Source organism: Apteryx mantelli, chromosome 1 (genome assembly GCF_036417845.1).
Source record: "Apteryx mantelli isolate bAptMan1 chromosome 1, bAptMan1.hap1, whole genome shotgun sequence".
NCBI lineage: Eukaryota > Metazoa > Chordata > Aves > Apterygiformes > Apterygidae > Apteryx > Apteryx mantelli.
Window position 1 is genome coordinate 191,586,020 of NC_089978.1, and position 27,949 is coordinate 191,613,968.

Consider the following 27,949-nt stretch of genomic DNA (forward strand, 5'->3'; position numbering starts at 1 on the left):
TCGCTTTAATAAAATCTTATTCTTTTTACTTTGCGAAACTGACTCAGGAAAAGTCCTCAAACAGGGGGCTCTGGCAGGCAAATGTAAATTATAAAGATAAGGAAGGGCCTTCCGTCCCTCCCTTTCACGCAACACCCTCTAAAGACTTCAGTTGTGCCTCATTTTTTTCTGAATCTGATGCCTAAAAGTGAACCATAAATAAATGAAGTAGAAGGATTGTTTCCTGCATTTTATAGACTGTACTGCTGTTTATAAAGTGTGTTTTTTTTCTTATTCACAACTTCATATTTTTGTCATGCTCAATTGCAATCCACTATAATCTCCTAATTCTCTTTTAACCTAATCCATCATGTGCACAGGCAATTATTGCACCAGACTGTATGCCCGTCATTACTGATTTGCAGTCTATTCTCCAAAATGATGGCAGCCTCTCCCACCATTGTAACATCTTCAGACTTACCAGGACTGTTCCCTATTCCATCACCCAGGTCATTTATACATGTATGTGTATGTATATGCTATATATACATATAAAGTGTCGAGCGAGTGAAGGGTTAACAGGACTGAAAAAGTCTGCCAACTAAGGAGTCTGCATGGACCCGCAGGGAGGGAGGAAGCGATACAGGGGTGTTGTGGTCTTGCCTCGCTAGCAGGGTCCTTCTGAACAGACAAACAGCCCTGTTGTTATGAAACTCGCAGAAGTCAGCGAAAACAGTATTTGCCAAGGGTCACAGCCATATAAAAAAGGATACTTGGGTACTAAAGACCGTCTCAAAATTATTATCATGAGCCCACAAATCAATGAAATTAGAGAAGTTAGGGATTGAGTAATGAGCGTGGTTGGGTCAAGCTGTCTACAAGAAGATGGCAAGAAACGAGGCGAAGGAGGAAGCGATGCGAAGACATTGCAGTCCACCTCCCTGTTTCGCAAGGAGCAAAAGACCATGATCACAGAACTTAACTCTGACCCACGATAACCTTCAGCTCATTACACCCTATTTTAATATTATCTTGTACACCCCCTCCTAATTAGCATATCAGGAAGGGGCGAAAAACAAATAATAAAGCAAAAAAAGGCCAATGAGAAGCGGCTCTACGAATATGCAACTATGCATGAATCAGCATGGATGACATTTGCCCAGAGTCCCAGCCAGGTATAAAAAAAGGGTCACCGAGCAGGAGAGTTTGAGCAGGGACAGGAATGTAACCTGACCATCCTCTCCAGCTGGACCGTGAGTATTTCCCCCCCTCCCCCTTTCCTGAACTCATTTCAGTTTTCTTAATTAATTTGGGGGGGGGGGAAAGGATTGCAAATTACTGCTTTCAATCACTGTACACAAATCAAAATAATTGAGAATTTACTGCAATGAACACCCAGACAAACTGCATTAGTTTTAACTAAGGAGAGTTCAGAGGCCAGCGGAACAGCTTTTTGGAACAGAAAAAGATCATGGGACACCTATACAGTATAGTGTTCAGAGAGTCTGCAGTGCTAGAGCACTTAAGAAGGCGGCTATATAGTAATAGTTTTCATAGTGATTGGACCTAATAAATAACTTAGCTTCTGCCTTCAAAGACCTACAGACTTATTTTCATCTTGTCTGAAGTTCTTATATTTGCATGATTTTAGCGGAAGTATTTAAAAACATTTTGTGCAATTTGTTGAATTTTTCAAGTACTATCCTATCTGAAGTAAAATTTCATAAATATGAAAATAAACTGGTTTACACTAATCTGCAGCTGAAAATGTGTCATTCTTCAAGTTCTTTTCACTTATAATGGTGCAGAAGCTTTACTGCGCATTCATGGAGTGTACTTGTAGTATTAATTACATACTTATAGTATTAATTTTATAGCATTTATAGTATTAATTACATATTTTCAAAGAAATGTGGCAATCAGTACTAACAATGATTCGCTATACTTGAGAAATGAATGAAACATTTTGTTCAGATGCTGCAGTATAATCTGTGTATTTTGCCTGAATATCTACTTCAACAGGATGTACAAGGAATGTTTTTATAAAACACTATTGAAAGAGGTTAAGAATAAGTAATATGTACTCAGTTTAATAATAAACACAAGCTGCATTAAAAGAAAAAAATCTCATTAGGTTTTGAAAAAAATGTAATGACATACTGTATGATTAACTTTTCAGCTTCAAAAATACTGATTCTTCTAGTATTAGAAATTATAGGACAATCAATCAAAAGCAAATTATGTGTAAATGCTTTTTCATATGGAATCAACAGTAACAATGAAGGATCTATTCAGTTCATAAAGAAGCAAGCTAAATGTAAAAAATTAAAACATTTTATTGAAGGTTTTTAAAACTTCTTATCCAGAGAAGCACAGGTACAGATATAACAACTCAAGCTTTTTTCTGCTCTTGGAAGAATTGAATATTCAATTCTTCTACAACCAATGAATGATTATTTCATACTGAAAGAATGCACAATGTACTAATGTTTGAGATTTTAAAAAGACTTTACACTTAAGGTGGCATTTTAACATGAATATGTTGCATATATTTGTTGATATGGTACCTGATATAGCCCACTTGGCAAAGCTCTTATTTATGATGTTATAATCACTGCAACTCTTCCTGGTTAAACTTCACTTCAGTGTTTTTCCAGTTGAATATTTCAGTTATTCTTGCTCTCTCTGAAGTGGTTTGCGTTCTGGAGGTAGCATTGACTGTAACTTCTGCCAGCGTTGTGGAGGCCAGAGGATATGAGTAGCACGGGCATGTAGAAGTCCAAGAGAAACCTGTATCCAAAATATAAACCAGAGAAATTATTAAATACTGCAAATTAAATAAAATGGGGTAAATACAAAACATATGATGATTTGTAGGAATAATGAGACAATACAAAGCAAGTAATTAAGAACATTTTGATGCATGCTGCAAGAGGAAAAGAAAAACTGCTTCAGTGAGACAGTTTTTTCCTGAAAAAATATTTCATGAAATCTAAAATGCCAATACTGAAATGCACTAGTCATAAAAAGCATTAACCAGGTATGTTTTTTTCAGGTTCAAGAAGAAACAACTGGACAAAATTGGTGAGGCTCTTTATAATCCACCAAAAGCTTGTGGTGATTACTTACAGCAAAGAGATTACTTATTCTGACTATGGCAGAGCACAGTTCAAGTATTTATTCTAAGTTAAACAAAACCTGTGTCTCTCAGATTTCAGGTAGGTACACTAACCACACAAGGATATTGTCTTTTCTTAAACATGCTGTGCTCTCTATTTATCTCTTTTTTTTCAGAATTCCTTTTTGTCCACAAGCAAAAATGGAAATTACTGTGAATCATAAATATTTTGTCAGATTGAAGCTGTATTTCAGGCAGAATTATTTAATGAAATACACCTACGAATCAAACATTTTTGTAGTGCTGGCAGTACTTACACTTCATTCATATGCTTCTCAAACATTTTATCATCGTATTATTAATTTATGATGTTTTACTTTAATAAATTAAAATAAAAGTTAATGCTGATATTGCTTACAAATAAATCACTTATAAGTGGAATTGTTTAGAAAACTGAATAGTTTATGAAATGGTAAGAAAATTACAAACAACATTCTTTTCAATTACAGTATAAAATGGCCAGACTAAGAATTTTCTGAGAATAGAACAGTCTGATTTGCTGATTGGGATAATAATACAAGCCCTCAATGCTGATATTTAACACTGAAATTAAGAAAACTGATGTGGAGTTAATCTCTCTCAACTTGAAATGTCTGCAGGATAGACCTCTGCATCTTAAATGATTTGTCTACATACCTTTTAGAGCTAACAGAGAGAAATAGATTTCCCACTAACTGTGAAGTATCCAGTGCCAATAGAAAAGTTATAAACAGGACGGAACCATGGTTAGAAGTATTGGAGGTCTCTATATGTGAAAAGATTAAATGATTAAGACTCTTAAAGAGATAACAACGGTGTCAGAAGTCTACAAAATCATGAATGCAATGGAGAAAAAAATGGTTAGGCCTTATTTACATATTGCATCACTACATCTCAAAAGGAAGACTGAAGAAACATCAAATGACATTACCTTGAAGAATTTTTAAAGCAAAGAAAGAGGAAATGCTTCTTCAGAGTGTGCATAATTACATACATAATACAGGATACCATAGAGACCATAATAGAATAACCAACTGGTTATAACAGTGGAAGAAAGTCCATCATACATAATTAAACATACAGTAACAGTGTAATCTCTACACTTCAGATTACTCTCCTAATCTGGAGATGAATGAGATGTGAGAGGAAACACTGGGGGAAAAATTATGTACTTGCTTTGTTTTTATGCTCTAAGGATCTGGCATTAGCTGCTGTCAGAGCCAGAAGTTAGAGGACTTCTGGTTTGAACCTGTACATTCCTGCTTAAAATTTTATGTAAACTCAGTTCTTCCCTTCCATTTCCCATCACAAAAAAAGTGATTTCAGTAAGCAGGTAATTCAGCATTTTATGCAGATGGACACCAAACAGGTCCCTAGGAATATCTTCAGCTAATTTTCTTGATTTAATTTCATAGGATTAATGCATATTCACCAGTCTCTCTCTACTACATAATCAAATCAGTGAAGCTGAAGTGGTCTATATCTAATTCCATACTCTGTAGCTTGATGAAGCAGGTGCTGAATTACTTGAATATAATTTGGTTACTTAATAACCCACAACATCTGAAAGAATCAGAAGTAGATCACACTGAAATTGCAGTCTAATATCATATTTCACTGGCTTGTTTCCTTGCAAGGATCACTTAATTCCTTGGATCCATGGCAGCTTTTTTTATATATTTAAGCAAAGGACAATTAAGTCCAGGATGCTAAGTGACAACTCCATTTTGATAGGATTTAACTACATTTTCTAAAGTCTCACCATACTTCTAGGTAATTTGTTGGCTACTTACAGAATGCACAATATCCTTTATCTTAATTTTCCCATTAAGTGGTCTGCAAATGTAATATTATCACAGGGGTTTGTACTGTGAGTATACAGCATGATAGCACACATATTGCAGGCTGGTGATGAAACCCCACTGTTGCATATAACATATGATAGCATAAATATAGAAAAAAATACTAAAATACTCCTGTCAAACACACATAACATCTCATTTTCAAAGCTCTATGTTTTTCTCAGTGCACTGTTTGTTACTGGTGTCAATAGGATGTATGCACGTATACTGAGAATATAATAAATGAATCCAAACGTGTTTGAAGCTCAGCCTGCGAATAATTTTGCCTGGAGGATTACTTCTACTGACCATTATCTGACTTGAGACTAAGAAAGAAATATCCTCCCTATAAACCTGATCTACAAGACAACATAACTAGTGCTAAAAAGGAAAAATGGGTATTGTTGGGTTATGGAAGGCTTTACTAGATAACAAATGACACTGATTCTATAGGACTTCTTTTATAATAATTTAAATGCTCACTTTAAAAGCACCTTGATCTATGACTTCTTCAAAGAACCTTAATAACTTTTGCCCATTGTCTATTGTTATTCTGCAGTTACTACAGCAGCCATGAATTTCACTGAGGAAGAACAGAATTGTTCATAGAGAATAAGCTGCCTTTGCTAATGGGTTTTCACTCATCAAGACTAGATATGGGCAGGGGATAAACGGACAGAATCAACTTCTTCTGGCAAAAGTGAAATAATGAAATAATCTATTAAAAAAGAGATTTCATCAGTTCCCTTACTTACAGACATTATTTACTTTCTTTAGCTAAGAAAATAAAACTACTCCCTTGAAACACTGTTTTGACTAAAAGAAAAATTAGTCCTTCATACGCATACATTTTTTGAGAAGCATCTTTCATTTACAGACATGAGCAAGAGATGACAGAAATCTCAATAGTTGATTCTTTTTGCTATGTTATGATCTATTTATTATTCTTGCTGTGGCAACAACAGGCACCATACTAATTGTATTATTATTATTGTCCCTAACCTGAGCTGTTAAGGCATTATTTCTATTTTTTTAAAATTTTGAATATTTAATTGCCGAACTGAGAAGTCATTTTGTTAACAGCAATTTTATCTGCAAAACAAGTTTTGAATGAATAATACTGTTTTGACACTGCTACTGTGATAAAAGCATATTTCCTGGAAGTTTGCTCGTTGTTAGTATGTTAGTTGCATGGAGACTGATTAGTTTTGGAACTGCATTAGGGAAAGATCAGCTTAAGCTCAATAACATTATCTGCAACTGCCTTGCTCCTTCTATCCTAATGGGTTGGAATAAATGCACTTCTATTAGTATGGAGGCTTATATTACTATTACTTCCCCAATTCCAAAATACGTTATTTTTTAATACTCATTGACAATACTCTCCACCTCTTCTTGTCTCTTAGACACTTGACATCTTTGCTGTCTGTTAACATGATGCCTTTTCAAATCCCCAGTCAATGGACAGAGCAGCATTGTGACTGTGTGCGAACCCTGTGTGCACCTATGCAGTGGTGCACCCCAAAATTTCTATGGAAATCCAGGCCCTCAGTCCAGATTCCAAGAGAAGGAAAAGTATGTTGTTGTAATCCACACAACAGAAAAGGATGAGGCCCTAACTAGGGTTTTCTCAGTTTACTCAGGATATGTAAACTCTACCCAAGCCACTGAATTCAGCTACCACTGCTTCTTCATTTTCTACCTCTTGTTTTCTTTTTACATTAGGAGCATTCCCCACAGGTTTCTGCTTGCTTCTTCTCTCTTTGAACCTTTGGTGATTTGGCTCTAGCTTAAACAGCCAGGACTTCAAATTCTATGACAACATTAAAACAGGAACATACATCACCACTGAATATACCCTGAGTAACTGCAGTGCAGAACCAAAATAATAGACCTTTTCAAGCTTTTCTAATGCTCAGCTTCATAGTCAATCAATTTGCTAATTAGAAGACATAATAAGACAAAGAGACAAAAAGGTATATAGGAATCTTTGATCAACTGTTATTGTAGCCCTATAACCAGCATTGCTATTGCTAGTAACAGGTTGCAGACTTTGTACCAACTCTGCCAGGCCTCAAGAGCAAGTTTTCTCAGGCCTTATCTCAGCTTTACTTGCCTGCCTGGAGCTTTGACTTAGCTTGTTTAGCTGCAACAGCAGTCTTTCTAATGACCAGATGGCTATTGCCCAATTTGTTTTTCTTTTGCCTATATTTGTACCATCTTGTGGTATAATCATGGCTTTTATATAGGTAGCAGTAAAAAGTAATTATTCTTTGTAGAATGAAATATTTATGACCTTAGCATAATAATGTGGTTTAGGGGAGTATAGCCCAAGTTTATGAATAACTCAGCAATGGTCATAAAAATATATATATATTGACCTGGGAGCTGGACAAAAAGGTTTTAAGACAAACAAATAGAACAAAGAACAAGTTAGAAGAACAAGGAATGTATCTAACATATGTCCAGCAAACCATATATATACTAAATATGTAACATGGAGTTGCTGATCAATGAAGAAAGAATAAGGCATAAAAACATGTTGGAAAATGTATTAATAACCTCAAGGAGAACTGAGAGTGAGAAAGACAAAGCTATCAACATCACACTCTGCCTGGAGAAGATTTGGGGATGATGAAAAAATACTTTCCCTTCTTTTTGAGGAGGATGGTTGCTGCCTACCTCAGCACCTAAAGAGAGTATAAACAATGAGAAATGGGTAGATTTCAAAAAGTGTATAACATTTTTAAGCTATATTATTCATGAGATTTGTTGTTTATTAGTTTGATAATTCAGAATGTGAATGTTAGTATTGTCATAACTGGACTAAGCATATTAACTACTTATTTATTGTATTTTAGTTAGACTGTTAAGATATCCATTTGGCTAACAATTAATTATTGTTTTCCAATATCAGGTGCCTTCCTCTTTTTGCTCACAACAAGATTTTGACTGTAACATTATGTTATTACATAAAATCTCAGAAGTGGTGCAGAACAGAGAAAGATGGGTTTCTTTTTTTTTCTCACTTAATGTTTCTTTTCTGATTTTTCCTAAATGAAAAAGGTGGGTTTGATGGAACCTTAATAAATACATTTCCGTTGCACTGTTTCTTCTGCTTCTGAAAAAAATTACATTCAAAAATCAGAAAAAGAAAATTAAATAGGCAATTTTATTATTTCCATATGAAGTGTTTTGGTTTGAGGACAGTGTTACTTCAATTTAACTCTGTTATTTTAATAAAAACACGAAATCTAAATGAAACATTTAAATCTTTGTGTCAGTAGGTTCTATAATAATCAGATTACAGGGTATAAAGAAATCTTGAAATATCTGGATCTGTCACAGGAAGATAATAATAAGCAAATTTAAAGCACAGCAGCAATCCTTAACATTGGAGCCAGAAAACGACCGTCTCTGAAGGTGTACTTGAACAAGTATTTGAATACAAATACACTACTTCAGAAGAAATAAATGCTACTTTAAACTACTATCTGAAAATGATCTTGTTTTATCATGTTTAAGCCTGGAAAAAAATTCTATATTCATTTGTGTTTTGTCTCTTAGTCTCCATAACAGATGTTTATATTGTGCAAAGCCTCTAAAATGCCATTGGAAGAGAACAACAGTAGCAGCCTAACACAAACAAGAAAGAAAGAGCACTAAATTAAAAGTGCCACAGATTATCTGGGTACACGAGAAATTTCATCAACAATCAGAAAATCAAGATTCTAAGGCATATATAACCTTTGGCTTTGAGGAGTCACTTCTGCTTAAGTCTCTTAAGCTGAGTTATATTCTACCAGTATTCCACAGGCATTCCAAATGCTATGGACAGTAATAAACACAGAAACACAAAAATTACAATTGTCTCAAACCAAAAAGAGATAAAACAGTAAGATCAATCGTAGTATTTCAAATCATGCTTTCTTTTCTCTGAAGCAGCATGTTCTTACTACATTTCTTTTGTTCAATATGGAGGTTAGTAAAGAAGCTTTTTGCACAGTCTTTTACATGCCCAGCACTATAGAACATGAGTTGTATTTAAAATTTTCTATTTCATAATGCAACATCATTTGAGGGGCAGAGGAGGATTCTGTAGCAGTTTAACTGTTCAAGAGGTCTATTCAGACCACATTTTGCTGACTGGATACTTCCTACTGCCCACAGAGATTCTTAAAGCTGCCCATAAACACTAAGTGAAAAATGCACCATTTGAGCAGACATATAGCTTTAATGAATGCTTCCCGATGCAGTAGTTCACAGCCCCGCTACCTACATCCTATTAGCCATTAGCCAATTAGCTGTAGCTTGCCTATACTCCAGTTCTGAAAAGTTGGGAATGCCAAATTTGTGTGGAGCTTGAAAACTGTGTGCAAGGGGACCAGATTAATGAGAAAGGAGAGAAAAAACTTCTAGAATATTTCAGTCCCCATATCTCAAACAAAATCTCAGGATAGAAACACTTAGGCAACTATGCAGCATTTCAGCTATAATACTAAGAAAAATATATAGCATGGGATAAGTATCTGTGTCAAATTAGATTGTTTGTCTTTAAGAAAGGTTGTTACACTGGGTTTTGATATTAGATTGTAGGTGTGAAACAGTCTCACAGAGAATTCTCCCAGTAAATTAGTCTCTTCAAAAAATCCATACTTTAATAGAAAGTAAACATGATTACTATTACATTTCATTTTCCATACATGGTTGAACTTTGAAACAACTACTGTCAAGCACAGTAGCAGGAAAAAGGCTCAATAAAAATAAAATCCTGTGGATTACAGTAAAATCCCACAGAAACCACTTCCTCTAGTAGAGGTATCTGGGATAATGAACAAAGGCAGAAGAAACAAATATCCTTGACCTCCTTCTTTTATGAATGTAAGAGTCACACAAAGATAAGAATCAACAAATTATTTTTATATAAAACCATACCGCAACAGATTTTGTTCAATTTATATCAGCTTGCTGAAGGTTGGCATAACAAGATGCTAACTCACTCACTCATGTTAAAAAAAAAAAAAAAAGTGATAGATTCCTTTCAACTATATGGCAAAATACTAGCATTTTCATCATTCTTTCCTCTCTTCCCTGAACAAATCAGACTTAATGGAGCCATACAGATCTAGTGACAAAGAAAAGAATGCAGCCCATTAATTTTGTTAGTAAGTGTTCCATTACTGTTCCATTAGTTTGATAGCTGAAGCAGCAGCTCCAGCTATAGATAAAACACTCCATATGTGTTTGCTTTCACTGAGCCTACTGTATAATCAGTACAGGTCCTTATTAAAGTTAACAAACTCAGAAGTGTTCATTTAGATAGAAAATACATTATAAAAATATATGAAAATACATAAATCACATTGTGGCAATTATTTCATTTTGAGAAACAGTTGTAAACATTGAAAATACACACTTAAAAATGATGCATATATACTATAAATAAATGCAAAGATGTAATTATAATCACAAACTAAGATGTAAAAGAGAAAGCCAAATGTATTTCAAATGCAACAGATGATTCCCAGAATGAATAAAATTTGCATTATAGCACAGAGTAACTGTTTGAAATTAGTATAACAATTGTGACTGCTCCAATCCAACATGGTTTTGCAATTTAAACTATTCGTATCAGAAGAGGTGGGCACTGTCACTGCATCATAATTAGAGCTCAAGTTATTGATTGAATTGAAAAAATGTAAGATACTAAATATCAAAATAACTGAACTGCATTCTCTTTCATTCAATCATGTCTACATGTCTAGATTAAGCCTAAAGTTACAAAAGAAATAAAGGAAGGAAATGTTCACTAAAAATAGACTATCTTTCACATATGAGATCTTTCTACAGTTAACAATGCAGAGACTCGTTAACCTTGGACCATGATTTACATTCATAAAAGTACTGCAGATTTAAAGGAATTAAGAAGCAAGTAGAATATTTTTATTTGTTTTGCTAAGAAATCAGCTGTCTATGCTGTGACTAAATTAAACACAGTAATAGGTTTGGCAGAATCATTTCTATGTGCTGACTTCCATCTGAATGCATTTTCTTCAGATCATCAAGGATATATTACTGAAAAGGAAACCATAGCTAATTAGCTTCTTCAGGTTCTTCTTCCAGGAACCTTCCAGGTTCTTCTTCTGTGTTTTCTAAAGACATTTTTAAAAACTTATACACAGCACTTACAACACAGCAGTACTAGTCTTTTATCTTCAGTAAGTATAGCATTCTTAGAAATTATTATTTCTTGCTTCTGATTAACAGAACCATTGTGCTAAATAGGTCTACAAAAAGATTTATAACCAATCTATTATTTATTTTAAAGACTTCTACTTGCAAAAATGGTGATGGAATTTGCTTAGTACACAGTATGATGTGCTTTGCATGCTGTGTATACAAAAATATCATTTAAGAGTTAAAAGCTTTTTAATATTTTACTGGATGATGCACAAAATTCCTAGACTAAATAGGATTGTCACTGAGTCATGTAACTCAACAGAAGAACAGAATGTACTAATAGCATTCATGAAATAGCCCTACATTATAAAGCAGTAATATATTTGCAATTCAATATTTTAAAGAATTGGTAATTTAAGTGGCAGGAAACAGTTATTATAACACATTCATTGCCTTCAGATAGAAAGCAATATCCCAATCTGTGCATATTAATTATTCAGGAATACATAAAACATTCAGTGTGAATTCCTGTTGAGCAAAGTATTGTGTCATTGTCAACAGAGTCAGGAGAATGTCAGGCTTAGTGACATTTTTCAGCTTACTACACTGATATTGATTTTGTGCATTGTCTTTCTTGATTGAATACTTAGGACATTATGTAGAAATGCTGTACGTTACAAATTAAGTTGATTGTTCTGTTGCATGTCATTAGTTTAGAGTTTCATTACAAAGCTTTGGCAAACACAGCAGTAAGGTTCAGCATGGAAGCCTCCTGCCCCTGAGGACCATGGAAGGAGTCACACAATGGCTTCCAGACCTCACGAACACCCAGAGATTACATGCAACCACTCACTACTCCACTTCTTTTCAGACCCAATTAATCCCTGTGGGATAGTGCTCAAGCAGCCCTCCGTCCTGTTGTCCCTTCTCTATGATGCTGTGTGCTTCCAGGAGACCAGGACAGAGGTGTTCCAGCACTGTTTTCAGCACAGAGACTGCAGTTCTGTGATTTACCGTGATACTGTGTGCAAGATGGGAGAGTCCTTTCATATTCCTGCTCTGGTTCCACTGCTCACTCAAGAGCAAGAGTCAGGCAAAAACTGACCCTCACAAAGCAGGCCCAAATTCGGAAGCATTAGCATTGCAAATCTGAGCTAACAACCTAAACTTAAAGATCAAATTTCACCATATTTCCAGAAATATGATTATGCCTGATATTGTATGGATGCAAGCTGGGAGAGGAGATATGTCAGACTCATTCAGGGTAAACCAAATGGTGCTTTTTTTCTGTCAGAAGGAGACAGTAGACTTTAATTGTTAGACACACCTGAATTCTTCTTCAAGACAAATGAGGTGAAAAAAACCCACACACTAGTTACCCACTGTGACTGATTTATACTCTTTGTACTCATCCCAAAAGATCAGAAAAGTACCTCATCTTACAGATAAAAAATCAGAGACACTTATGAACTTAAAGAAGTGTCAATACTAAGGGATTTCATGGAGAACATCCCATCCTGCTGCTGCCTCATCTGCTCTGTAAGGAGCAGCTCTCACTTGGGTGACTCCATTCATGAGGACTGTGACAGGACGGCATTGGGAACAGCAGGCTCCAGGCATTTAGAAAAGTTCAGTATCTTAAATTTTACTTGGCAGATGATCACATCACAGTGATTATCAAATGCTGAGATAACACAGACAAAGACAAAGTTAAGAAGGCGAGCAGGAGCCAGAAAAGCTAATTCAAGGGAATAGGTGAGAAAATACCTCTTAATTAAAACAAAGTGGCACAGCACACTTATGGTATTACAACTGTCACTGGGCAAGGCAAATCTTTTCTAAAGCTAGGAAAGCTGTTTGGAAATTTTCAGTAAAAATAGTTTGTACATTCAGCAAATAGTTGTGTGAACCGGTTCATAGCTTCTCCATTTTTTTATTATACACTCAATAGTTTTAATCTGATATGAATCAGGTTCTTGCAATACTGTTAATAAAATCATTTTGATTTTCTCTTACCTTAAAAACAATCCTGTTCAATAGACTATTCCACTTAATTAAATATTTCAAAAAATTCTGCTGTGAGGTTTGTTTATATTTTCTTCTAAAATGGCATACAGAAACAGTTTGACTTACAGAAAACATGCTGTTGCCAATATGAGCTATGAAAAGCAATAGGGAGCAAATATTCAATGAGCAGCTAGAATATCAAAATGTCATTAAATAGCTGCATGATATGTTATTAAATTTATAAAAGACTTTTTAATACAGGTCTTTGTGCGAGGATGGCTAGAGCTCATCGAAAATGGTAAATTTCATCAAGATAATCATGTATATGTAATCTTCCTGAGATGATTTACAAGAAAAAAAAGCACATAAATACTTTAAGTATATACAAAGATTTTTCTCTTCTAAATACCTATAATTTAAGAATGCTTAAATACTTCCTTTCTTCTATCTGATTTATCCCATATATTTGTTAAACCTATAGAGAGGAGATTAAGTGTACTAAAACCAGCTTTTACTTTATCTGGAAAAAAAATAATCCCCCCAAATTTATTTTTCCCGAATCAATCTTACCATGTTTTAGCATTCACAGTATCATGAGATACCGTGACATTTGTCAAAATACTGGCTTCTTGGTATAATGCAGAACATATAGCTATCCTTTCATTTTGTAACAGAATTTGTAATTAAATAATTGACACTATTACTTATGAACATCCTTTCCACATCCTATATAACTAATCCTTTTCATCTTCATATTTAATTTGTTTAGTTAACTCCTGAGCAGCTTATGAAAATGGCATAACAGATTTTTCTGAGGAAAAAAGTCACAAAAATAATCAGAAGGATAATAAGATTCATACTCCCTTTCAGACACTGCTGCAGTTCTTTTATACATGCCTGAGTCTTCAAGACTGGATCTCACATGTGAGACTGGTAAATTCTCTGCAGTCAACTCCCTCCGTGAGGAGAGCAGCTTTCGCATGTGCCTGTGGAGAAGGCAGTTTTATAGAGATGCCGTCCCTCGGCCTGGCTGGTGTGCGAGGTGGCCCAGGCAGATCTGACTGATGTTGAGGAGAGGCAGGAGACAGGCAGTCCGGACAGTGCGGGCTACCATCCTTATGGGGACATCAGAAGAACTGGGAGGGAGAGCAAGAGCTTGCTATGAGCTTGCGGACCATTACCCTAGAGGTCCAGTTCATTTGCCTGAGCAGAAGTATCTGCTGCTTTTTGAGATGTCTTAGGGAACCTCTACTGGCTGCCACATCTCCTCATTCAGAAGGGCCCAAGCCTCCTGTGCTGTATCTGTCAACTGCATGTAAATGTCTCAGATTCACTGGGACTTTGGAAAATAGGTTGTAGGCAGTCGTCTTCTGAGCAAGAGTTCTCCCATTGCTCTCTTCAAGACCTTTGGTATTCTCCTTGGATTATGCTTACCATTGTTTTTCTTTTTGCTTGCTAGCCTTCTTTAATGTATCCTAAAGTAATGAGACAGGATACCATAAACCAAATAATGGAGGCACAGACTGCATCCTTTCAATACAAAAAGTTATCTCCCTCATTAGCCAAACATAGTAACCAGATTTAATCCACTACTTTGCCGTCAAGAGCTATATTTATCTCAAGCAGACACTAAGACTTGCTCTTAAGCTATAAAGCATGAGCAGAAAAGTAGCGGAAGACTAATGAATTCAGTTTCCTGTATATTTAATAAAATACTCTCTCATACTTGCAATCAAGCCATAGTTCAGCAAAGCATGTGCTGAACTTTAAATAACCAAGTAAAACACATGAGCACATTATTAAAATTAAGTAGAATAAAATAAAATGAATACAAATTCCAGTGAGCTCAAGATGCAGATTTATTAACTCTTTAAATAACTTATTTTTCAGATTATATGTAGATATTAGGCTATTTTAGCAAAATATAGCCACACAGGACCATCAGGCCATCTGTACAGGAAAAGCATTAACACATTTAAGTGTTCTAAATATAAAAGTTCTAAATATTAAAACTTAACATTATTAAAACTAACTCATTACAATTCCACTTCCTGACAGAAAATCATCTAAATAAATGTTGCTTTTAAGTGCTTACCTTTCAAACACAAACTTGTTCAAAATATGCTGCAAAACCAACAGTGATTTTGTATCTCAGTATTTTGGGGAACACATTTTAGGTCAGCAGCAGACTGCATATCCATCACCACTGCTCCAATGTCTGGAGATCCAAGTACTGTCTCTGAAATTAGCTGAGGAGACAGCAGTAGTGGCATGTGCAGACAGCACAATCTGATACATTTTCATCATTCTGCTCTGGAAAAAAAATAGTTCTGTATGTTTACTGTGCTGTTTTTTCTGCTTCAGGAGCTTAGCACTCAAAGCAGATGAAAAAAGTGATCCATATTTTAAAATTAATATGATTCTGAGACCATTATGAACAGTTCATCTTCTAGCTTGCTTTAGAGTATTAAATTGCTGTCAGCTATAGCTAATGGCTGTGGAAAGATGGCAGTTGCAATTGCTTTGCAATGGAGATCTGGCAACCTCTCTGTAGCATCTTTGTTCCCCCACTACTGCACAGCTTAAGCAACCCAATATGAGCTTGGTAAGGACTATACAATCTTGCTTCCAAAACAATATTTGGTGTATTTTCTTGTTCAGTGAACCCAGTGTTTATTGTTCCTGAAGAGACAAAACCACCCCTAAACCTGCGAAGTCAGGTGTCCGTGCCTTATTGCAATTTCCTCCTGGAGGCTAAGTCCCCAGTCTGTATGGAGTCACACACAGCCAGAGGTGAATCTGAAGCTGCCTTGTCCTCTGAAGTCTTGCCATCTGGTGGTATGCACCATTAACTCATTTGAAGAGTGAATCAATCTTAAACTGGAGGTTGCCACACCGTATGTTTGCAAACACAAGGATGTGGTTTTAACCATGAGTCAAATATATACCATGAGTCAAAATCATGGTACTCTAAATGTAGCAGGCAAGAAGACAGAAGATTTATAACTATCTAATGATAAAGAAAAGCATAGTTCTTATGACAAGTAATGAAATACAGGGCCAGAATCTCAAGAGAGTAGGAAAAAAGGGAAGATGTAGATGGCAGCAAAACTGTGGATGGGAGTTTAGAGTTGCTTGAACAACTTTTATGCCATCCTGAATTTAGAAGAAAGTCTCCTCTTCAGGCCTTAGTAAATGATATAAATTCAATAAGCATTAGCTGCAATTGGAAAACAGTCCCAGTTAGTACTAATGTATTAAGTGAGAGGCCAAGTGCTTTAAACTTAGACTGAGCAACAGTAATCTTTAGATCCACTGCAACAGCGAACAGCGGCCAAGGCAACACCTGCTATGTTCTCCAGCAAGGCCATCCTTTCTGTAATCACAGAACACTTTCACACCACCTTTTCTCATCCTTTCCTTCAGGCCTCCGCAGAAAGGAATTCACTACTATTGCATAGCTCCTAATACACATTTGTGTAAGGAATTCTTTTATATCCTGATTGTTTCTGGATAGGAGCCTGATGCTTTCCTCTCTAGTAAGTCCGGCTGCAATTCCTGAGTGTCTTCTCCTCTGATGCCATTCTGGCAGTCCTGTTTACCCTTCCCATGTGTGTGCCAAGAAAGGAGGGAACTTCCAGCTGGCCTCAATTATTCATCTTTAAGGCTTCCTAGGCGCTGGCTGCTCATGTTCCTAGGCAGAAGAGACCACCAACCTTCCTCCACTGCCTAGCAGAGCAGGATCCAGTTCTCCTTCCCTGATCTCAACTGCCATGCTTTATTATACAGTGGGAGAGGGATCCACTATAAATCAACAGTTTTTAATGTGGAAGACTGGAGAGCAAGGAATAATTGCAAGCAGGATCTGGATAAGAAGGGAGACAGAAATAAATAGACTAATTTCCAGGTTCAGCCAAATGGTGAGTTTTGCAGCAAAAATGCTAAATTCAGTGGCATCTGAAGAAATCTTTAATTCTGTGGCCGCAGAACAACAACCTAGATTAGTCCTTGACTTACATTAATGGATGTGTCCCATCTGCCTTGCTACTATTTTAAAGCTCATATAGACTCAGGAAAGTCATCTCACCTGTCTGATCACAATGAAAGCAAATTGTTAAGATCATCTTTTCAATCATAAAGAGTAAGACTTTTTAAAGAGAAGTTGAGATTCTCCTGAAAAGAGAGATGAAACAAACACGAAATCTGTAGAATATATATGGTATTTGCTACGACAACTGTCCAGACCAGAAAACAGAAAATAATTTAAGTAGTTTCTTCTTAGGGATAATAATTCAGCTGGCCTCAATTATTTAGCTTTAATACTTTGGTTTTAAAAAGTTGAGGTTAAAGTTATAATATAACCAATTTCTATTGTTAAACAGCAGTTACTTTTGCCTAGCTCTTATAACTTTGTATTTATTTAAAGCTCCTACTATCCTGTACTATGGCATCACTACCAACCCTTCTTAATAGGTAATATTTATGTAAGTGCTAAACCAAGTCCCTACAAATGTATAGAAGTTGAGACTTTCTCTGAAAAGTCAAGATCTTTTCAAAGCTATGACAATAAAGAAAAATGTTCAATCTCCACTTCCTTAGTACATATATAGACTCATATACCTGAGGGCAAAACGCATGTAAAATGTCTCTTTTGTTGCATATTATAGGTGCGAAGCTACTGAGAAAGAGATATTAGAATCCCTACTGTGTCAAACAGCATCTTACTTTTACTAAATTTATGGCTGCTACACAAACAAAGTTGAACCTATTTGATGATTATCATTTGAGATTTATTACTTTGAGCCATGCCAAAATTAATCCCTATTTAACAAGGTTTTTTGAAAGGGGTTTAAAATATCAAAATTCTGAAACATCCTCATTAGAAATATTTGTAATTAATTTAAAATGATAGCTTATAAATATGTTGTGATTGGATCCTAAAGCCATGTCAGAAATAGTGTTCAGATGACAGCTTGTCACATAATTTTATGCTTGATACCTTGGCCCAGTTGATCTCTAAATAGTGACACTTTTATTATTCTTTGGGGGAAAAAAAACTTAAAATTTCTGCCATCTTAGGTACCTTTTCCTTCCCATTCCCTCCTGAATCATGATACATTGACATCATCCACCTAAACACTAGCAAATCATGAATTTCTTGCTTAGTGTCTCCTGATTAGTCTGTTGTCAAAAACCACTGTTGTAATGCAGGAGAGCCATAAACTGCATAGAAAAGACAAAATATTCTAACCAACATGTTCATGTATTCTTCTCTGTTTGAGACACTAGGATCATATGAGATATGGCACTTCTGTGTAAAATCCTTTTTGGATTTGGAGTGTGTCACATTGTATCAGTCAGGAGTTAACAAGTTTTGCATGACATCTCAGCCATAGGGAAAGCTTGGGCGTGAGTTTTTGTTTTGCTTGGCTATTTTAAGAGTACGGTGTAGACTGCAGTTAGGATCCTGAAAACTTCTCAGACTTCAAAACGTAGTATAAAAATTCTCTTTAGAAAAAAGATATTGAAATATTAAGTGCCCTTTATTTTTCATAAATAAGCCACTTGAAATGAAGAGTGCTTTAAAGTGTGCTTGCTAACAAAAATATCAAAATTATTCTCATTAATAATATTTACTAGTTAATCTACAGAAAGTCAAATTAGGTGACAATAAAACAAATGAATATTAATTGTCAAAATAAAAGCAAGAGTCTCTTTGTCAAAAAAACCAGACATTGTGATAGAAAAGTAAAAATAAAAACCCATTGATACACATAGCGTATTAATATTTTTTCCATAATTTCTGCATTGTGATTATAATGTTTAAGGTTATTTAAGAGACTAATTCCTGCCATTGGTGTTTCCTAGATAAAACAAAGCTACCCAGAGCTAATAATATATATTGCTGTTCTTGTTAATTAATGATATATATTACATATAAAATGTCATCCTGAGCTGTGAATTTCTTAATGTCTTGGTTTCAGATGTAATTTTAACATTGACAATGAGAGTCTGGAATCCTTCCTTAGACTGATTAGTAACTTATTTGAAAACTAGTTGCAGTAAATTCAAGAGGACTGTTCCTGTAAACCAGTGCTATTCTTCATGTGTAAGGACACCTGAATCTGACCCTAAAATTTATTTCATTTTCTTTTTAAAAAGAGAGATTAAAAAAATGGACTTATGGAAGACTTTAAAATATGTATCCATCAAACTTCACCTCTTGAATCTTACTGGTTTCAACTATAAATGCATAGAGCAGTGTGAGCAGCAAGACTTAATAGTATTATTACTCTGACATAAGTAGATGACAGTCTAGTATTGTGCTGCATTTTGCTGTTGATGAGGACTATTATCTCCAATAGGCATGATATGTAACAATACCACAGCTTGCCATGACTTATCTGGGAAACATGAGAGTTTATAGCAAATGCATGAGATTTATGAATGTCACTAGCATACAGACACTGTTTTCTATGGCACTTACTGAAGTGGTAGGTAAATGTACTCTTAGTCATAGGAAAAACAAAAAAAAACAGAAGGAAAAAAATTAGTGTAATTCTAGGTTTTCCAAGCAATAGAAACATTCAGCCCCAAAATGTTTTGAGTTCTGCTATAGACATGTGAAGACAATTACGTATTCTTTTCAGCATTGAACAATGATGACCTGAGGGACTTGTTTATAAAACTTGTTTATCTAACCAGAATAAAGCCCTATGTAAACAAGGAGGAACTCTCCTTCCTTCCAAAATTTCTGAATCTGCTGTCTATTTATATAAGATATGAGAAGTGAGTGGTCAAATGCCTCACAGGCATTAGACAACTATTAGAATATAGTGCAGACTACTGTAAAAATTACAGCAAGCCTGACATAGAGGTTATTAGATTTAAGGGATATAATTTCATTTGTTTCAATGGACACTGGATTTAACCCTATTGGTATGATCCAACATCTAGTAAAGCACATGTTAAAATACATATAAAAGGAAGCATATGCAGGGCCCATATAGACTTCCTTGAGGACTGGAGAGACAAATTCAAATAAGATTTTTATTACTGCTACACATGGCTTATACTGTTGTAATCTTTTTCTAATTCAAGCATGCTTGGTTTCACATAGGAAAGGTTCCCTGGCAATTATCAGAGAAAAGTCTCAAGTCATTTTAGTGAATTTTGAAATGCTTGCTACAACCATGCCTTCTTTAGAGAAACTGCTTAAAACAACTTGTTACAACTGTCTGACCAAAAAAGAGGTACATGTTCTCCATTAAAATCCATTTGTTCAAATGATAATGCTCAAAATAAATGCAAAACATCATTTGACGTTAAATTGACGTAACTTCCTAAATGACTTGATATTAAACTTTGGGAAGACAATGGCAAAGCTCCCTTTGGACTTCAGTGGCCCAGGTACAGTATATAGTAACTGATACTGCTCTTCCCAGTTTCATGTATAATTTTTTTAATGTGTTTTTTTTTTTCTCAGTAACAGGTCTTTCTTTTTATCCTGCAATACTAAAGTAGAATGATAATAACTGCAGGTGGATTACTGTGTGTAGGTCATGGGGTTTGAAATCTTAGTGACCTTGAGTAGAATCAGTTTCCAAATGCAATTCATTAAATACCATTATACTACATGACAGCTCTGGAAGACAGGGAATACAAGAATAGTAAAGCCAAAGTCCCTTGGGGTAGTCAGATAAAATGTAGCAGGACCTGTCTAAATAACACATTTGTTATATCTAGTTTTGTTGCTTTAAAATGCTTTGCTCAGGAAGCCGCTAAGCTCAGTGGTAGAAAAAAACTCATCTCAGCCATCACAAAGGCATTGTTATATACTGCCTCTGTTCTAGCCAAGGAACATATTGACATAAAAAAACCCCAAAATTTTCTGATTCAAAGCTAAGTTAAAAATATTTGCTTTTTAGAACTAAAACAGAACAACTTAAAAATAAAGACTTCTTGGCTACTGTTAAATCACCCAATTTTCTCTCTCTCTCTTTTTTTTTTTTTTTTTTAACTCTTGGTTTAACCTCAGTTCCCATTTTTTCCTCTTTTAGATTCCATGCACTGTGTAGTAGATACGCCATGTTTTCTCTATGGGACCACATCTGAAATGAGTTAAGTCACTCCATACTAGTCACTCCATACTATTCACAGTCAAAAGAACTTCATCTAAAAGTACTTTAAGACTGGATGTTTTGTGCGAAGCCAGAGCAATTTGCAGCCAGTGAAGAATAAAAATATATTGAGGATTCAATGCCAGAGAGGCAATCGTAAGATACAGAAATAATTGGGGGAAGATATCAGAAGCTGGTGTGACAGAGAATGTTTGGGTGTCTTGGCACTAGTTTTAGAGGATTCTGTGTGTCCAGCACACATACTAATTCTGTATGCCAGCGTAAGTAGATAGTAATATACTATCATACACAAAATTTATCAAGAATTGTTCCAACAGAAGAAATGACTGATTTATAATGAAATAAGAAAGCTTATTAAGGATATAGTCTTATTTCACTTTTGGATACATGATAAAGTCACTGACACCTGTCTGGTCACTTACTTTCAATATAATTATTTCTCCAATGGGACAACGTGGTTTAGCTCAGGGTTAATGAATATATAATGCTTGTAGTGGTTTATAGTTATAACTATTGTTTATGGTTACATTAAGCTTATAAGGAGTGTAAGTTTTATTTCACATTATTTGTTAAGTGTAAGTGAAACAGAGGTTTCTATTTTTAGTTTGCAATAGGAAAAAATACAGGAAAAAATTGGGGAACAAGAAGTGGTTACATTTAAAGATTTATGTTGGAACTCTGTTTCTGTAGGTAGTGCATGAATAGTTTCTCTGAAATGAAGTGTCCTTGATATACTCTTCTTGCACTTTACACTGCCCTATGAATTATATAAGAACCTATATTGACTCTATATGTTATTTTGGAAGACTCACTATTCTCCTTAGAACCAGACTGAAGTAAGAAAAACTGAATCACTAGTCACTTGGTACCATCATAGCCTTGCCCCAAGGTAAAAACTGAGGATTAACTAGAAAATTATCTTGAGAAATGAGCCTTTAGAATAAGAGACAATCAGGTTAAAAGAGACTGCAACACTATTTCCAGGAAAAAACAACAATGATCAACTGGACCAAAACCTGAGATCTTTACAGCTAATTGGAGCAAGAGACTAAGATGCAGTTCTTTGAATAATGTAGTCTTTCCAGCTGTAGATCAAAGAAAAGCTTGGACAGGTAAGCACTAAAAGTAGCTTCAGATTTTTAATCGATTTACCTTATTTATTAAATTGTGATTACTTACCTAAAATTCATGAAAAAGCATGCATCTGATAGGTCGCTAACCTTAATATCTACAGAAATTATAACATTTAGAAGAGTAGTAAGAGCTAAAAAATTAAAGACTGGAGAAAGGCTGGCAGTCTGCGCAGAATCCAGTGCAGATGCTGTGAGCTCCTCAGCTATCGGAGCATCCACTTTTGCAAAAAGTACAATGCATGGCAAGGCACCTACCACTTTTCATGTATCAGGATGTTCTCCATTTGACAGTGCTACCCATTTTGTCAAGGAGGGATTAATTTTAGGATAATCTGGAAATACTGTTCAATATGGAAATTAAATTGCAACATCCTATTCCAGAAATACTGAGAACTAAGTAGAAGTCACTTTCACTTTTTCTCTTTCTATTAGCATTCTTTTTGCTGCAAGAGATTTTTGATTTGCAGTTTTTTTTCACCTGGTTGTCTTTATTTTTGGTGCTTTTTAACACACTGTAATAAAGAAACTATAAAGGCCCATTTCTTAGAGTTAAGATGAATGGCATCTTTAGACTCAGCAAGTCTCAGCGTAAGAAATTGCATAACTTTCAAACTGTATCACATCCTATCTATCTCCATGTCACCATAACACTCAAGCACCAACCACCCCCTCTGCTTTGTCCCATTTGCAATCTTCACTGGAAACACCGCTTTACTCTTATACTTAGGAAGATGTAACAATAAATTCAGGAGCACATGAATGTATGAATCATTGCATCCAGCCCTTAGGAAAAAAGAACTGGGCGCAATCTGCTGTCCAGACAAAAATATGAGTAAATACCTCTAGCCATCATGTTTCCCAGTAGAATCTTGGGAACTTTTGTGTTTCTCTGGACTAAATGAACCTTCAGTTTTAAAAAGACTGTGAATGTCCCAGGAGGCCTTAATAAAATCATCATTTCTACTATGCAAAAGTCAAGGCTTGAAGGACATAATTACTCAAGACATTAACTAAAGCTAGGGTTTAAAAAGAACCTGACTGTATCCTCCTTTTATCTAACCCATTGGCTTTATTTGAGTCATGTAACTATGCATCCTTTCAAATCAATTCTAAAGTTTAAAATAAAGAAAGGTTACACAGAATCACAGAATCACAGAATCACTGAGGTTGGAAGGGACCTCTGGAGATCATCTAGTCCAACCCCCCTCCTCAAGCAGGGTCACCTAGAGCACATTGCACAGGATTGCATCCAGGCGCATTTTGAATATCTCCAGAGAAGGAGACTCCACCACCTCTCGGGGCAACCTGTTCCAGTGCTCTGTCACCCTCACAGTGAAAAAGTTTTTCCTCATGTTAAGATGGAACTGTCTGTGTTTCAGTTTGTGCCCATTGCCTCACGTCCTGTCGCTCGTCACCACTGAAAAGAGTCTGGCCCCATCCTCTCGACACCCTCCCTTCAGATACTTGTACATGTTGATAAGATCTCCTCTCAGCCTTCTCTTCTCCAAGCTAAACAGGCCCAGCTCTCTCAGCCTTTCCTCATAAGAGAGATGCTCCAGTCCCCTAATCATCTTTGTGGCCCTTCGCTGGACTTGCTCCAGTAGTGCCACATCCCTCTTGTACTGGGGAGCCCAGAACTGGACGCAGTACTCTAGATGTGGCCTCACCAGGGCTGAGTAGAGGGGGAGAATCACCTCCCTCGACCTGCTGGCAACACTCTTTCTGATGCAGCCCAGGATACCATTGGCCTTCTTGGCCACAAGGGCACATTGCTGCCTCATACTTAACTTGGTGTCCACCAGCACTCCCAGGTCCTTCTCAGCAGAGCTGCTTTCCAGCAGGTCAACCCCCAACCTGTACTGCTGCATGGGGTTATTCCTCCCCAGGTGCAGGACCCTGCACTTCCCTTTGTTGAATTTCATGAGGTTCCTCTCTGCCCACCTCTCCAGCCTGTCCAAGTCTCTTTGAATGGCAGCACAGCCCTCTGGCGTATCAGCCACTCCTCCCAGTTTTGTATCGTCAGCAAACTTGCTGAGGGTGCACTCTGTGCCTTCATCCAGGTCATTGATGAAGAAGTTGAACAAGACTGGACCCAGGACTGACCCCTGGGGGACACCGCTAGCTACAGGCCTCCAACTAGACTCTGTGCCACTGAGCACAACTCTCTGAGCTCTGCCATTCAGCCACTTCTCAATCCACCTCACTGTCCACTCATCTAACCCACACTTCCTGAGCTTGTCTATGAGGATGCTATGGGAGACAGTGTCAAAAGCCTTGCTGAAGTCGAGGTAGACAACATCCACTGCTCTCCCCTCATCTACCCAGCCAGTCATTCCATCATAGAAGGCTATCAGATTGGTTAGGCATGATTTCCCCTTGGTGAAGCCATGCTGACTACTCCTGATCACCTTCTTTTCCTCCACATGCGTGGAGATGGCTTCCAGGATGAGCTGCTCCATCACCTTTCCAGGGATGGAGGTGAGGCTGACTGGCCTGTAGTTCCCTGGGTCCTCCTTCTTGCCCTTTTTAAAGACTGGAGTGACATTGGCTTTCTTCCAGTCCTCGGGCACCTCTCCTGTTCTCCATGACCTTTCAAAGATGATGGAGAGTGGCTTAGCAATAATGTCCGCCAGCTCCCTCAGCACTCGTGGGTGCATCCCATCAGGGCCCATGGATTTGTGGGTGTCAAGTTTGCTTAAATGATCTCTAACCCACTCCTCCTCCACCAAGGGAAAGTCTTCCTCTCTCCAGACTTTCTCTCTTGCCACCAGGGTCTGGGGTTCCTGAGGGCTGGCCTGAGCAGTAAAGACTGAAGCAAAGAAGGCATTCAGTAACTCTGCCTTCTCTGCATCCTTCGTCACCAGGACACCCACCCCATTCAGCAAAGGGCCCACATTTTCCCTAGTCTTCCTCTTGCTGCTGATGTATTTGAAGAAGCCCTTCTTGTTGTCCTTGACATCTCTAGCCAGATTTAATTCCAAACGGGCCTTAGCCTTCCTCATCGCATCCCTGCATACTCTGACAACATTCCTATATTCCTCCCAAGTGGCCTGTCCCCCTTTCCACTTTCTGTATACTTCCTTCTTCTGGTTGAGTTTTGCCAGGAGCTCCTTGCTCATCCATGCAGGTCTCCTACCTCCTTTGCTTGACTTCCTACTCATAGGGATGCACCGCTCTTGAGCCTGGAGGAGGTGATGTTTGAATATTAACCAACTCTCTTGAACACTCCTTCCTTCCAGGGCCCTCACCCATGGGATTCCTCCAAGCAGGTCCCTGGAGAGGACAAAGTTTGCTCTCCTGAAGTCCAGGGTTGCGATCCTACTTGGTGCCCTGCTGCCTCCTCGCAGGATCCTGAACTCCACCATCTCATGGTCACTGCAGCCAAGGCAGCCCCCAACCTTCACATCTTCCACCAGTCCTTCATTGTTTGTTAGTACGAGGTCCAGCAGCACACCTCTCCTTGTTGGCTCCTCCACCACCTGTGTCAAGAAGTTGTCACCAATGCTCTGCAGGAACCTCCAGGACTGTTTGTGCCTAGCTGTGTTGTCTTTCCAGCAGATATCGGGGTGGTTGAAGTCCCCCATGAGAACCAGGGCCTGGGATCGTGAGGCTACTTCCAGCTGTCTGTAGAAGGCCTCATCAACTTCCTCATCCTGATCAGGTGGCCTGTAGTAAACACCCACAACAGTGTCACCTCTATTAGCCTGCCCTTTGATCCTTACCCATAAGCTCTCGACAGGAGATTTGCTAGGTTCAGATTCAATACTAATGGTGAGGTGCTGAAAATGATCTATGTGTAAAAAAGATTCCATCAGATATGTTTTCTTACATGCAAACATTTAGAATACTACATCTAACAGGAATTCACCTAGAGGCAAGAAACAGTAGCTATTATAACAAATAACTCATGAAGTATTATGACATGCACTATATAAAAAATTCTAGCAAACATGCATATTTTCCTTTTAGTTTTAAATTATCATGCAAAAGTTGAAAGCTGATTTTTTTTCTAAACTGCAACAGAGAATCCTTTCCCTTTTTAAAGCAAAGCTACTTTAAATAGCACTGTAATACTGAAATCCTAATGCCAGCATTGCTAATTTGTACACAGCTGGTCTCCATCTGACTACTGAAATGAAGCCAGTTGCAATATACCTAATAAGGACTGATGAAAGTTTAATTCAGTTTCCTGAATTGTTATTTTAATAGAAAATACAGAAGAAGTATTGAAGGTAAACTTCCAGAATATCTGCAAATGCTAATAATTTATAACAAAAAAATCCCACAAAGCCATGCAGTAGGTTAAGCACATCCAGCACCCTCCTATTTCACCTTTAGGCAGAGGCAGCTCTAGTCAAACTGGTGAGGGGGAGGACCATGTGGACACAATGGCATCATATGACTGCTGAGTGACTACCATAGCAGCTGCTAATTTCTAATGCTTATTTTAGTAAAATTTCGGGTGGCAGTGAGGTGGAGTGGGTGATCACAGACATGAACAAGTCAATATAAGTCAGTATAGGGTAATCAAAGTCATTGAGACAATGAGAAACTGATACGGACCCCATTTAGTGGCCCCTAATATATATCTTAAAGTTTTGATTATTTAATCTAAAGAGTATCTTTTTCCTTGTCTGAAACACTGAAAATGACAAGCCACAGCAACCCAATAAGAGTATGATATAAAGAGAAGACTGCAATATATGAAAGATAATTAATAATTTCTCAAGTAACAGTATACAATCTTGTGCCTTTGACAACTCAAATCATTTTGAACAATGAGCAATTTATGGCCATGAAAGGGCAAGCACTTTCCTTTCTCCATTTATTTGTTTCATTCCCTGTAGGATAAAACAAATAGAATTATTTCTAAAAAGCCATTTTCCATTGTTATCATTGACGCCTCAAGGAAAAGAATCTTAAAATCCTTCTGCTTATAAGCAATCCCACTCTGCTTGTAAGCAATCTCACTTACTATTGCACATTCATCCCTCTTCTCATTCTTCATAATTAATTCATTAAATTTTTGTGATGTCAATTTTTTTTTCTAAAAAAGTGGTATTAATAGGTTTATTATTCCACAGATTTAGATTTTAAAGATTCTTTATTAAAACCCAGGAAAGCTGGGGCGTTTGGGCTGGGATATAGTAATTATTCCTCATAGCTGGGGAATTATTTTCATGTCCAATTCAATTTGGAAATATGTCCTGTATATCCTGGAATGTAGGATCAAAATTAGAAAGCATAAAAATAAAGAAAAAATAAGATTTATACAAAAATGTAAACAATTAGCTACTTGTATATAACTCAGATCATATATCAGGAAAACAGCAGAAATCAAATGCAGAGCTATTTCCACAGTTATTCATTGCATATTAATTAATAACAAAGCTGAATATTTGGTACTTTATTTTAGCTGCCTCAAGATAAAGAATCAGCAATGCAAACTGGCACCACAGTTTAAATTCAATTAAAGCATTCAGGAATAGTTTCATATTTTGACAAAAATTA

At 36.6% G+C, this 27,949-nt stretch overlaps 1 protein-coding gene across 4 annotated transcripts in view; it reads right to left on the reverse strand.

Annotated features, from left to right (window-relative positions):
• Positions 1 to 2,291: 2,291 nt before the first annotated feature.
• Positions 2,292 to 27,949, reverse strand: part of IMMP2L (inner mitochondrial membrane peptidase subunit 2) — a 496,900-nt gene continuing 471,242 nt past the window's right edge. For all 4 annotated transcript variants that reach the window (XM_067314814.1, XM_067314803.1, XM_067314809.1 and 1 more), the window contains one exon: positions 2,292 to 2,769. In XM_067314814.1, the coding sequence (XP_067170915.1) occupies positions 2,650 to 2,769 (120 nt within the window). In that variant the 3' untranslated portion in view covers positions 2,292 to 2,649. The remainder of the gene's footprint in view (positions 2,770 to 27,949) is intronic.